The 12,521-nt window shown below is 51.1% G+C and overlaps 1 protein-coding gene across 1 annotated transcript in view; it reads right to left on the reverse strand.

Annotated features, from left to right (window-relative positions):
• Positions 1-7,676, reverse strand: part of lhcgr (luteinizing hormone/choriogonadotropin receptor) — a 227,068-nt gene extending 219,392 nt beyond the window's left edge. The window contains exons 1-2 of the mRNA XM_072511287.1: positions 7,622-7,676; positions 6,633-7,216 (exon numbers count right to left, since the gene is read on the reverse strand). Of these exons, the coding sequence (XP_072367388.1) occupies positions 6,633-6,805 (173 nt within the window). The 5' untranslated portion in view covers positions 6,806-7,216; positions 7,622-7,676. The remainder of the gene's footprint in view (positions 1-6,632; positions 7,217-7,621) is intronic.
• Between the last annotated feature and the right edge of the window lie 4,845 nt (positions 7,677-12,521).

Genomic DNA, 12,521 nt, shown 5'->3' on the forward strand with positions numbered 1-12,521 from the left:
CAAACTCCGCACAGACAGTGACCCAAGCCGGGAATCGCACCTGGGACCTGGAGTTGTGAAGCAACTGTGCTAACCACTTTGCTACCGTGCTGCCCAAGATCTGTGAAGAGATCAGATCAGTCCATAAGAGGGTCGTTTAGGAGTCTGGTAACAGCAGGGAAGAAGATGTTTTTGAATCTGTTAGAGTGTGTTCTCAGACTTTTGTATCCCCTGTCCAATGGAAGAAGTTGGAAGAGTGAATAAGCCGGGTGAGAGGAGTCTTTGATTATACTGCCTGCTTTCCCAAGGTAGCGGGAGGTGTAGATAGAGTCAATGTATGGGAGGCGGGTTTGTGTGATGGATTAGCCGGTGTTCACGTTTCTTACGGTCTTGGGCCGAGCAGTTGCCATAACCGGCTGTGGTGCAGCCAGACAGGATGCTTTCCATGGTGCATCTGTAAAAATTGGTAAGAGTCAATGTGGACATGCCGAATTTCCTTAGTTTCCTGAGAAAGTATAGGCACTGTTGTGCTTTCTTGGTCCTAGCGTCGACATTGATGGACCAGGACAGATTGTTGGTGACGTGCAAACCTAGGAATTTGAAGCTGTCAACCATCTCCACCTCGGCCCCGTTGATGCAGACAGGGATGTGTACGATATTTGTTTCCTGAAGTCAATGACCAGCTCTTTAGTTTTGCTGAAATTGACAGAGAGATTGTTGGCGTTACACCACTCCACTAGGTTCTCTAACGCTTCCTGTATTCTGACTCTTCGTTGTTTGAGATCCGACCCACTATGGTCGTGTCGTCAGCAAACCTGAAGATGGAGTTGGAGCCAAATTTTGTGACACAGTCATGCGTGTATAGGGAGTATAGTAGGGGGCTAAATACGCAGCTTTGCGGGGCCCCGGTATTGAGAACTATCGTGAATGCGGTGTTGTTGATCCTTCCTGATTTTGGCCTATGGGTCTGAAAGTCGAGGACCCAGTTGCAGAGTGAGGAGCCAAGTCCTAGGTTACATTATTGGTAATTTGTACATTATTGGTAATCAGCAACCAGTGTTTTTGTGTTCATGTTTGGTCTAATTTCACCATTCCATGCTGTCTGGAGTTAATGTTGAGAACACCCAAGACCGCTACCACCCAACTCTATCCCACTGTGCTGCCACCTCTGGTGGATCTGTCCTGCTGATGGGACAAGACTGCCCAGGATCAGAGATGGTGTTGTCTGGGGTGTTGTTTGAATGATATAATTCTGTGATACTGTAAGGGCTCTTCCTGTTGATTCCCTTAGTTCCTATTTCTTTTATTTTGTCTTTATCATTTTTGGTCCATGGATCGTTAACAGAGACACACCTTTAAGTTAAGCAGAGGAAGTAAGGAACTCAAAGTGTCAAATTAGTATGCTATGTTATAAAGTTTTGTATTTTGGGCAGAAGAACACAGACTTTATGGCAACCAAGAAATTGGAGGGGTTTATTTTGAATGGCTGGCTGGTGGGTTAGGGACAGTATTCTGCCTGGTAACTGACAGTGATTGGTTACTGTCAGGTGAGGTTTTTTTGGAGAGAACCCAAAATAGGCCACTGGACCCTCGAGGTGGAAGCAGTTCTCTCTCTCTGCTCACCAGCCTACTGTTTAAAGGTAGATGGTTCTAGACCCTGAAACAAGAAGCTGCCTCTCTCTCGCAAATGCTATTTCTGTGAGTCTACAGTGAAAACCATCATAAGCTGAAAGAAAATATAAAATCCACCCGAAAGCCTAGACCGAAGAAGAAACTAACAGGAAGCCGTACATCTGAAACAAAGTGCGCGATTCACCAGAAAAATGTCCAAGTCCAGTTTTGAGCATGTTTGGCAAGGTGCTTTTCGACGGTTACAGTGCCAAGATTGATACTGCTATTCAACGGCACATAGCCTTTTTTGGGCTTCAGGGAGTTTATCCCCACCGTGGTCACACTTAGAAGGTGTTCCTGCACTTGGGAGTTGAGCTTGCCAACGGGACTGGCTCCTCACAGATCACGGCACCATTTTAAAAGGCTGCGCCGAACTCTACACACCCATTTTCAGGACCCCCCGCATTACCCCCAGCCTTTATGTGGCTCCCTAAAAAAAACCTTTCATGGGCCATGGGCCCCCAGGCCATGAACCTCAGCAGTGCCAACTGGGGCACCTTGGCAGTGTCAACCTGGCACATGGGCACCTTGGCAGTGCCAACCTGGCACCTGGGCACCTTAGCAGTGCCAACCTGGCATCTAGTCACCTTGGCAGTGCCAATCTGGCATCTGGGCACCTTCACAGTGCCAACCTGGCATCTGGGCACCTTGGCAGTGCCAACATGGCACCTACGCACCTCGGCAGTGCCAACCTGGCACCTGGGTACCTTGGCAGTGCCAACCTGGCACCTGGGCACCTCGGCAGTGCCAACCTGGCACCTTGGCAGTGCCAACCTGGCACCTGGGCACCTCAGCAGTGCCAACGTGGCATCTGGGCACCTCGGCAGTGCCAACCTGGCATCTGGGCACCTTGGCAGTGCCAACCTGGCATCTGGGCACCTCGGCAGTGCCAACCTGGCACCTGGGCAGTGCCAACCTGGCACATAGGCACCTTGGCAGTGCCAACCTGGCATCTGGGCACCTTGGCAGTGCCAACCTGGCATCTGGGTGCCTTGGCCGTGCCAACCTGGCACCTGGGCATCTCAGCAGTGCCAACCTGGCACCTGGGCACCTTGGCAGTGCCAACCTGGCACCTGGGCACCTTGGCAGTGCCAACCTGGCACTGCCAGGGTGCCTGGGTTGCACTGCTGTGGTGCCAGGCTGGTGGTGCCCAGGTGCCAGGGGGAGTGCCAGGGTATTACCTTGCCTTGTCCCTGACCAGCCGGGGGGTGGGGCTCTAATGACCTGTGAGACCCCCTCGCGTTGCCATCATGCCTGGTCCATGATTGTGGAAATCAGTGCTAAATGGCGCCGGGTTGAGGCCTTGCAGGCGTGGCCACTGGCTCCCAGGTGCCAGGTGAACATGGTGTTGTGATATTTAAATGAGCCTAATGGCTCATCTGAATATCGTTATCTGGATCACGCACAGTGAGGGAGTGACCCAGATTGCGCCGGACGCTGCAAGTTGAGTGACTCGCGTGATTGTTCGTACCCAGCGCAAAGTCCAATTAGGGGCTCTCCCACGATTCACCCCGTCGCACCCAAAGATCTGTTATTTTCATCACTATTTTATACACATCTTTTCCCTCTGTTTGTTTGTGGGCGTGTGTAGAGGGTTGGCGAGTTAAAAGGGGTAGGGTTCGAGATTAGATAGTAGCTAATTGGTTGTATTTTTTGCCTATTTAATTATTGTTACTGTTAATAATAAGTTAATTGTGTTTAAATTTACAAACTTGGTGACTGTAGTTATCGGGCAGCTGAAGACCTCGGGTATTTTAAAATAAAAGCTAATTTCAACCGTGTTGCAACTCCTCGTCAAGTGGGACTGGAAATGGCCACGCTCTGGCCCCGGGTGTCGTAACAGTATCCCTATGTCAGGTTGTTGCTAGACTGATCAGTTTACCTAATTTTGGCTCAAGTCCCCAGATAGTAGTCAGGAGGACTTTGCAAGGTTGGCTGGGCTGAGTGTGCTTTTTGTCCTGTCCAAATTGGTTCTGAGGTTGATGCCAGATGGTCGGTTCGGTTTTATTCTTGTCTAGCTTTTTGTAGAGGTTTCGGTACAACTGAGTGGCGTGTTCGGCCACTTCAGAGGGCAATTAAGAGTCAACCACATTGCTGCGAGTCTGCAGTCACACATAAGCATGGATGGGAAATTTCCTTTTCCAAGGACGATTGATGGTCCAGCAGGCACTCCGATAATTTTGTGGTTCCCATTACCAGCTTTTAATTCCAGATTTATTTTGTTAACTGAATTTGAATTCCTAAGCTGCTGTGGTGGCATTTGGACTTGTCTTCAGATCATTCATCACGGCATTTGAATTACTCGTCCAATAACATAACTACTGTGTGCTGCTGTACCCATTTTGAATGCCAATATGCAGCACAAGAGGGCATGAAATCTGCTTTAGCAAAAAATGTACAATTCTAACCGATCCTTCCACAAATTTTGATCCACAAGAAGAACAATCTGCATCAACTATTCTTGATACCCAAAACACTCAATCAAACTCAAGATCAGGGGTGTCGGTTATTCTTTTCACCCCTGTATTGCACCTGGGCATAGTCACTATTACCCGTATTTCACCTTAATAGGTGACTGTGAATGACTTCAGGAGAGTGAGATTAATATAATGGGTAGCTAAGACATTGAATGAAATTTAACATGGAGAAATATTACGTGATACACTTTTGGGGGGTAGAATTAGAAAGAAACATACTATAGATGTTCAAAGTGTTTTAAGAGATCAGATGCATACATTTTGAGAAGTGAGAGGACAAGTTGATGAAATTGAAAAGCTATAACAGATTTTAGGTTTCATATCTGGGGTTATACAATAAAAAAACAAGACAATGTCAAATCTTATACAAGTTCAATAGGCATGCTGCAGTTAAAATATCGGGGGGGGAGGCGGTGGCGGTGGAGGCGGTGGCGGGAGGGGGGAGGTGGTGGGGGTGGAGGCGGTGGCAGGAGGGGGGAGGCGGTGGCAGTGGAGGTGGCGTTGTGGTATTGTCACTGGACTAGTAACTCAGAGACCCAGGGTAATGCTCTGGGGTCCTGGGTTCAAATCCCACCACGGCAAATGGTTGAAATTGAATCCAATAAATATCTGGAATTAATGTTGATCATGAAACCATTGTCGATTGTCATAAAAACCCAGCCGGCTCACTAATGTCCAGGGGAGGAAATCTGCCTTCCTTACCCGGTCTATATGTGACTTGCCGTACATGTGACTTCAGACTCCAGACGCACACAGCGATATGGTTGACTTTTTAAAATAAATTTAGTGTACCCAATTATTTTTTCTCCAAGGGGCAATTTAACGTGGCCAATCCACCTAACCTGCACATCTTTGGGTTGTGGGGGTGAAACCCACACAGACATGGGGAGAATGTGCAAACTCCACATGGACAGTGACCCAGGGTCAGGATTTGAACCCGGGTCCTCAGCACCGCAGTCCCAGTGCTAACCACTGAACCACATGCCGCCCTTCGATGTGGTTGACTCATAACTGCCCCCACTGAAATGGCTGGGCAAACCACTCAGTTCAAGGGCAATTAGAGACGGGCAACAATTGCTGGCCCAAGACCGAATTTTAAAATAACATATTGGCCAGAGGAACCTTCTCTGCTGACAGCGCATCAGTGCATTGGAGGCATGATGGTTAAGAGGAGATCTGAAGGAAATATTTAAAATCATGAATGAAATGAAATGAAAATGAAAATGACTTATTGTCACAAGTAGGCTTCAAATGAAGTTACTGTGAAAAGTCCCTAGTCGCCACAATCCGGCGCCTGTTCGGGGAGGCTGTTACGGGAATCGAACCGTGCTGTTGCCTGCCTTCAAAGCCAGCGATTTAGCCCTGTGCTAAACAGCCCCTGTCATGAGGGTTTTTGCTGAGGTAAAGTAAACATAGAAAAGATATACTGACTGAGGACTTTGTGTCAATGGGTATAGAATTCCGACAGCGCAGAAGGCCATTCGGCCCATCAAGTAGGCCTCGAACTTCCAAAAGAGCACCCTGCCTAGTCCCACTCCCTGTAACCCCATCTAACCTGCACAGCTGTGACTGTGTGAGGAAACTGGAGCACCCTGAGGAAATCCCAAGCAGACACAGGGAGAATGTACAAACCCAAGGTCGGAATTGAACCCGGGTCCTTGGCGCTCAGTGCTGACCACTGTGTCACCTTGATCGTTATTGGATAACTGAATTCAAATGGGGGGATAAAATTGAAAAACGGACTTGAACCTTGGAAGTGCAGAATCTTTATCGTCAGCAAAACTTCAGGATATTTAATGATGACGGTAGTTTTACGTGAAAGTGTCAAGCTACTGGTTTTATTGCTGTTCCAAAAAATTCTTATTTTATTCAGTTAGCAAAAAGTTACAAAAGTTTATCCTGTGCCTAGATTCTCCCCAATTCCACTTTTTCACCGATATGACAAGAATTGAAAGACAATCACTTGTACAAGTCCTACTGGTGAACTAATCAGATGATAAATTTACCTGGGGACAAAAAAAATCGCCAAACAGGCAACAAAGATATTTTGGAAGGCAAGGAAGTACCGAAGGTCTTTTGGGGAATCATCCCAGTGTCTCTCCCAGTCTTTGACCTGTTAATGTGACAATGGAAAGTCTCCCTGCAACAACAAAAACAGGCTATCCTTGTCCTGACTGGGGCGAAGAAGTTAAAGAGACAATAATATATGAATTCAGATTTACCACAGAATGTGAGGTTATTCCAAGTTAACAGTTTCTGTTGGACGTTGTGCGAATGCCGGCAGTTAAGTGTGGAAAGGCGCACAGCCATAGACTCCCGCGTTCAATTGTTAATCTTTTGCAAAAGAAAAATAATAAACTTCGCAGTTTGCAAATAATTCACAAGTTCCAACGAAAAGCCATGCAACCTTCCGCTGACAGCCCCCCCGACCACAGACTCAGCGCCTCGCAACAGTCCCGCGTATGATGAGGAGAAAAGGCGAAGACGACAATAATAAATACTCACAGGCTGGAGGAGGTGCGGGAAATCGCGGCCGGGACGCGGGCAGCTGTTTCCTTGGTGCATCTGACAAACTGCATGGAGCACTGGCAGATCTCAGGGCAGTGATAAGTTTGCACACAAGTGTGACACACTATATTCCAACTTATCAAGAAAACCAGATAAATAACTGAAGACATTTTTATTGAGGAGGGGGAGGGGGTGGATTTTTATTGTGCTGCTTCTCACTCGGCTTCGGCGTGTTGTCTTTCCCGGTGTGTTTGTTGTCTTTCAATCAGAGGCGGCGTGCTGCCGCTGGTTGTGCACACTCCAATGCGGATCCCCGTGTGCCGCGGGGACGCGCGGAGGCGCGGGCGCGATGCAGAGCTCGCCCACAGCGCGCGTCCACGCTTCGCTCTCGAGGCTCGTCCAGGGCAAGGTGATGATGTACGGGGGGTGGGGGGGGGGGGGGGTAGTGTTCACTCGTCTTCTTCCCAAATTTAATCGATCGACACTTTTTATTTGCTAATAATTTCTGGTTCGTCAAAGGGGCAGCATCTGTATCCGGAGGCAGAACTCTCATATTCCAGTTCATTCGCTGAATCTTTCAACTGATGGACAAAGTTATGGAATAAAGGAAAGAGTAGCAGGTGAGGTATAAAGTCACCACAGTGCCAGATGACCATAGGCTTTTTGAAGGGGGATGGTTTAACCTGAGGATCACCACTCCTCAGGCGAGGGGCAAGGTTGAGGAGGCAAGGCATCCATGAATAACCTCAGCCAGTACGGGAATTGAACCCATGCTGTTGGTCTCCCACTGCATCACCCAACCAGCTGTCTAGCCTACAGCACACCCCCCCTCCCCCCACCCCAAGAGGGGCAACATAATAAAAATCTTTGTTGTCACAAGTAGGCTCACATTAACACTGCAATGAAGTTACTGTGAAAATCCCCTAGTTGCCACATTCCAGTGCCTGTTCGGATACACTGAGGGAGAATTCAGAATGCCAAATTACCTAATAGCACGTCTTTCAGGACTTATGGTAGGAAACCAGAGCACCCGGAGGAAACCCACGCAGGCGCGTGGAGAACGTGCAGACTCCACACAGACAGTGACCCAAGCCAGGAATTGAACCTGGAACCCTGGCACTGTGAAGTCATAGTGCTGACCATTATGCTATCGGTCTAGCAGGAAACCAAGATTAGTGGTTAATGGGTATTTTTGGAGCTATAGGCAGGTTTGCAGTGGAGTTCCCCAGTGATCAACCATGCTTCCCATATATACATATATTATGTGTGTAGTATACATATATTGTGTGTACTAAAAGGGTCTGGCACGTGTACGGTTAATATGCGACTGAGTACAGTACCACCCTCAAAGAGAGCACATGGCCCTCACCCAGGGTCAGTGAGTGTTAGACAGAGCTGTGTGTACCGACTTCTGGTGGCGGCCATGGTGTGAGTGGTCGCACAGAGGGCAGCTCCTGCTTGAAGGCACAGAAAGAGATCTTTTTCCCCAATACTGGGTGGAATTTTGATGAAAAGGTGAAGGTTGGAGGAGTTGTTTCCCCCGGGAGTGTTATGTCCGCTGGTTACCAAACCCGACAGAAGACAGTGAGAGACCTGGCCAAAGAGTTGGAGGAAACCTGTGCTGCAGCAGCCAGTGTAAGGATGGCTGAGGAGGAAGGGCCAGTGCAAGGTGGAAGGCCCCAGCTGGAGTAGTTGATGGCTTTTATTAAGGAGGAATTTCGCCAGCAAAGGAAATGCGGGAGAATCGCTCGAAGGCCATCGAAGGAGCTGTAGCACCGCTGAAGAGTTTGTTAGAATGGGTGGAGAAGCACTTGGAGGTGCAGGGGTCGCAGATTCGGGAGATCGAAGGAGTGATCTTGGACCACAGCAACCATGTGGTGGTCCGGAGGTAGATGTGGGGCTCCTAGGGGACCTGTGTAAAACGTTGAGGGCAAAGGTGGAGGAACAGGAGAATACCTCGAGAAGGCAGAACCTGCGAAAAGTGGGCCTGCCTGAAGGAGTGGAAGGTGTGAGTGCCACGAGGTATGTCTCGAAGATGCTGGCGGGGCTGTTGGCGGAAGGGGTGCTAGACAAAGCCCCTGAAGTGGACCAAGCGCATGTGTCCCTGAGGCAGAAGCCTAGAGCTGGTGAGCTGCCGCGGACGGTGACCGTGAGACTCCACAAATTTGTGAATAAAGGGAAGATTGTGTGTTGGGCCAGAGCGAAGTGTACCTGCGAGTGGGAAGGCAACAAGGTCCGAATGTATAAGAACATTGAAGCCGAGTTGGCGAAGCAGGCAGGGTTCAACAAGGCCAAGGCGGTGCTGTACCGGCAGCAGATCAGGTTTGGGGTGCTCTACCCGACGAAATTATGGGTGACGTTCGGAGGCCGGGAGTATTATTTTGATTCCCCAGAAGCAGCCGAAGACTTCATTAAGAAGCATAAACTGGGGGAGAATTGAGTGGACAATGCATGGATCGCTGGTACTTTGTAATGGTTGGGAATATGTTCGAAGTGGGGGGAGGGATTGTTTTTTTTTCATCCCCTCCAGTTTGGAGGGGGTCCTTTTTTGGGTTTGCTGTTGTTGGGATTGCAAAGGGTGAAAACTTTATGTGGGGATGTTCTCCCCCTCCTGTTTTATGGAATGGGCGGGATTCTCCACGAACCGGCGGAGCGGGCCACTCCGGCGCCGAGGAGTGGCGTGAACCACTCCAGCGTCGGGCCGCTCCGAAATCCTCCGCACCTTCAGGGGCTAGGCCGGTGCCGGAGTGTTTGGCGCTGCGCCAGCCGGCGCAGAAGGGTTTGGCGCCACGTCAACCGGCTGCCAACCGACCGGCGTAAGTTGGCGCATGCACGGGAGCGCCAGTGTGTGCTCGCATCATCCCAGCGCATGCGCAGGGGGGTTATTCTCCGCACCGGCCATGGCGGAGGTTGATAGGGGCCGTTGCGGAGGGAAAGAGTGCCCCCACGGCACAGCCCCGCCCGCGGATCGATGGGCCCCGATCGCGGGCCAGGCCACCGTGGGGGCACCCCGGGGGCCAGATCCCCCCGCGGCCCCTCCAAGGACTCTGCAGGCCACCCGTGGAGCCAGGTCCCGCCGGTAAGGACCTGCTGTGATTTACGCCAGCGGGCCGGCCAAAAACGGGCGGCCACTCAGCCCATTGCGGGCCGGAGAATCGCCGGACGTGCCGCTGCCAATGGCCGCCGACCGGCGCGGCGCAATTCCCGCCCCCGCCAAAACTCTGGCGTCGGAGAATACGGCCGCCGGCGGGGACAGAACTCACGTCGCCCCCCGGAGATTCTCCGACCCGGCGGGGGGTCGGAGAATCCCGCCCCGGTGTTTAGCATTTGTTTGTTTGCTTTTGGGGGAGGTGGCCTGGGATTCAGGAGAAATCTGTTTGGGTGGGGGAGGGTAAGGTCAGCAGGGTGCCTTCTTCCTTCAGCTGAGGGGTGGGGGAAGGGAAGGTCATTGGGAGGTGCCTTTGGGCAGGGACTGTCACGCTAGCAGGTGATGCTGGTGAATGGAAGTGAGGTGGTAGGGGAGAAGGCCGAGAGGGGTGGCCGGAGGGGTGGGGGGGGGGGGAAATGTGGGAGGAGGTTGTAGCGATGTGGCAGGGGGTGAGAGATGACATGGTCATGGGTGGAGAAGGGGGCCACCTGGGATGAGCTAGGTATCAGGTGGAATTAAAGGGGCAGGAGTTAAGTGGGGAAGATGGCGGACGGTAGAGCGGTTGGAGGCGTAAGTCTCCAGTGAGGCTGGTAACTTGGAATGTCCGGGGACTGAATGGGCCGGTTAAAAGGTCGCAGGTGTTTGCGCCCCTCAGGACCATGAAAGCGGGGGTGGTCTTTCTGCAGGAGACGCATCTCCGTGTGAAGGACCAGGTTAGGTTAAGGAAGGGGTGGGTCGGGCAGGTTTTTCACTCGGGGTTTGATTTGAAATCGAGAGCAGTGGCGATTTTAATGAACAAAAATATGGGATTTGTGAGTCCGAAGGAGATGGGGAATCCGGGTGCGGGATATGTGATTGTGATTGGGGTATTGGAATGGAAGCAGGTGGTGTTGGTAAATGTGTATGCCCCAATTTGGGATGATGTGGGTTTTATGAGGGGATTGCTGACAGCGATCCTGGATAAGGCCATGCACCAGTTGATCATGGGAGGAGATTTAACTGTGTCCTAGAGCCGAGGGTGGATATGCCAAGCCCCAGGTCGATGGGGAGGGTACGAATAGCGAGGGAGCTGGGGGGCTTATGGAGAGGATGGGTATGGTGGATCCATGGCACTTTCACAACCCAGGGGGCAGGGAGTATTCCTTCTTTTCACACGTCTATAAGGTGTATTCGAGGATTGATTATATTGGAGTGAGTCGGGAGATTTTGGTTGGGGTGGAGGGGGCAGACCCACTGGCTGGAGATTCGGTTAAGATCGGGACGAGAGCAGAGGCATGGGTGGAGGTTTGATTCTGGGTTGTTGGAGGATAGAGGTTTTTGTGATAAGGTGCAGGCGCGATTAAGGAGTATATGGAGTTGAATCAGAATGGGGAGGAGTTGGTGGCCATTTTTTGGGAAGCACTGAAGGCAGCGGTCCAGGGGGAAATTATTTTGTTTAAGGCTCATGCAGATAGGGAAAGGAGGGCGGAACATGACTGTCTCATGAGCAAGATAGTGGAGGTGGACAGGGAATATTCGAGGGTGCCCACCGCAGAGGGATTGGCGAGGAGGAAAAGTTGCAGGGGCAGTTTGTCAGGTTGACAACGGGGAGGGCGGTAGTGCAACTGCGTAGGACAAGAGGGGTGCAATACGAGTATGGGGAGAAGGCGAGCCGCAAGCTGGCATACCAGCTGCGGAGGCAGGCTGCGTCCAGGGAAATAATGCGGATACGGATTGGCGCTGGAGATGTGGTGTCGGGGCCGGGGAAGATAAACAAGGTGTTTAAGGAATACTACCCGGGACCGTACGAGGCAGACCCAGGGGGGAGAGGAGGGGAACATCGGGTGGTTTCTGCACGAGCTGGAATTTTCCCAGGTGGAGGATGCAAAGAGGCAGGCGTTGGAGGAATCGCTGGGTCTGAGGGAGGTGCTGGATAGTATCAGGGGTATGAAGTCGGGGAAGGCACCAGGGCCGGATGGGTACCCGGCGGAATTTTATAAGGAATTTGCGACGGATCTGGCACCACATCTGTTGGGGGTGTTTAATGAAGCACTGGAGAAGGGGGAGTTGCCGGAGACGATGACGCAGGCAGTAATCACACTAATCCTGAAAAAGGGGAAGGACCCGGTGGAATGTGGGTCGTATAGGCCATATCACTATTGAACACGGATGTGAAAGTACTGGCTAAGTTGTTGGCGGGGAGGATGGAGGATTGTGTCCTGGGGGTGGTTGCAGATTCAAACAGGCTTCGTGAAGGGCACGCAGCTCGCGAGTAATATAAGACAGCTGTTGAATGCAGTGATGAATCCGAAGGGGACTCTGGTATCGGAGGAGGTGGTGTCCATGGACGCGGAGAAGCCACTTGATCGTGTGGAGTGGCGGTACTTGTTTGAGGTTTTGGGAAGGTTTGGGTTTGGGCTGAGATTTGTGGCATGGGTATGGTTGCTGTATGTGGCATCAAGAGTGAGGGTGAATAATATGAGTTTGCGGAGCTTTGACTTACACAGGGGTACGAGGCAGGGGCGCTCGCTGTCGCCACTGCTGTTTGCGCTGGCCATAGAGCCATTGGCGATGGCTCTCAGGGGGTCGGCGGAGTGACAGGGGATTATGAGAGGACAGAGGGAGTATCAGGTGTCACTCTATGCCGATGATCTGTTGCTCTATGTTTCGGATCCGTTGGACAGTATGGTAAGGATTATGGGCCTGCTGTGGAGGTTTGGAGGGTTCTTGGGGTACGAACTGAATGTAGGTAAATGCGA

Source organism: Scyliorhinus torazame, chromosome 1 (genome assembly GCF_047496885.1).
Source record: "Scyliorhinus torazame isolate Kashiwa2021f chromosome 1, sScyTor2.1, whole genome shotgun sequence".
Lineage (NCBI taxonomy): Eukaryota > Metazoa > Chordata > Chondrichthyes > Carcharhiniformes > Scyliorhinidae > Scyliorhinus > Scyliorhinus torazame.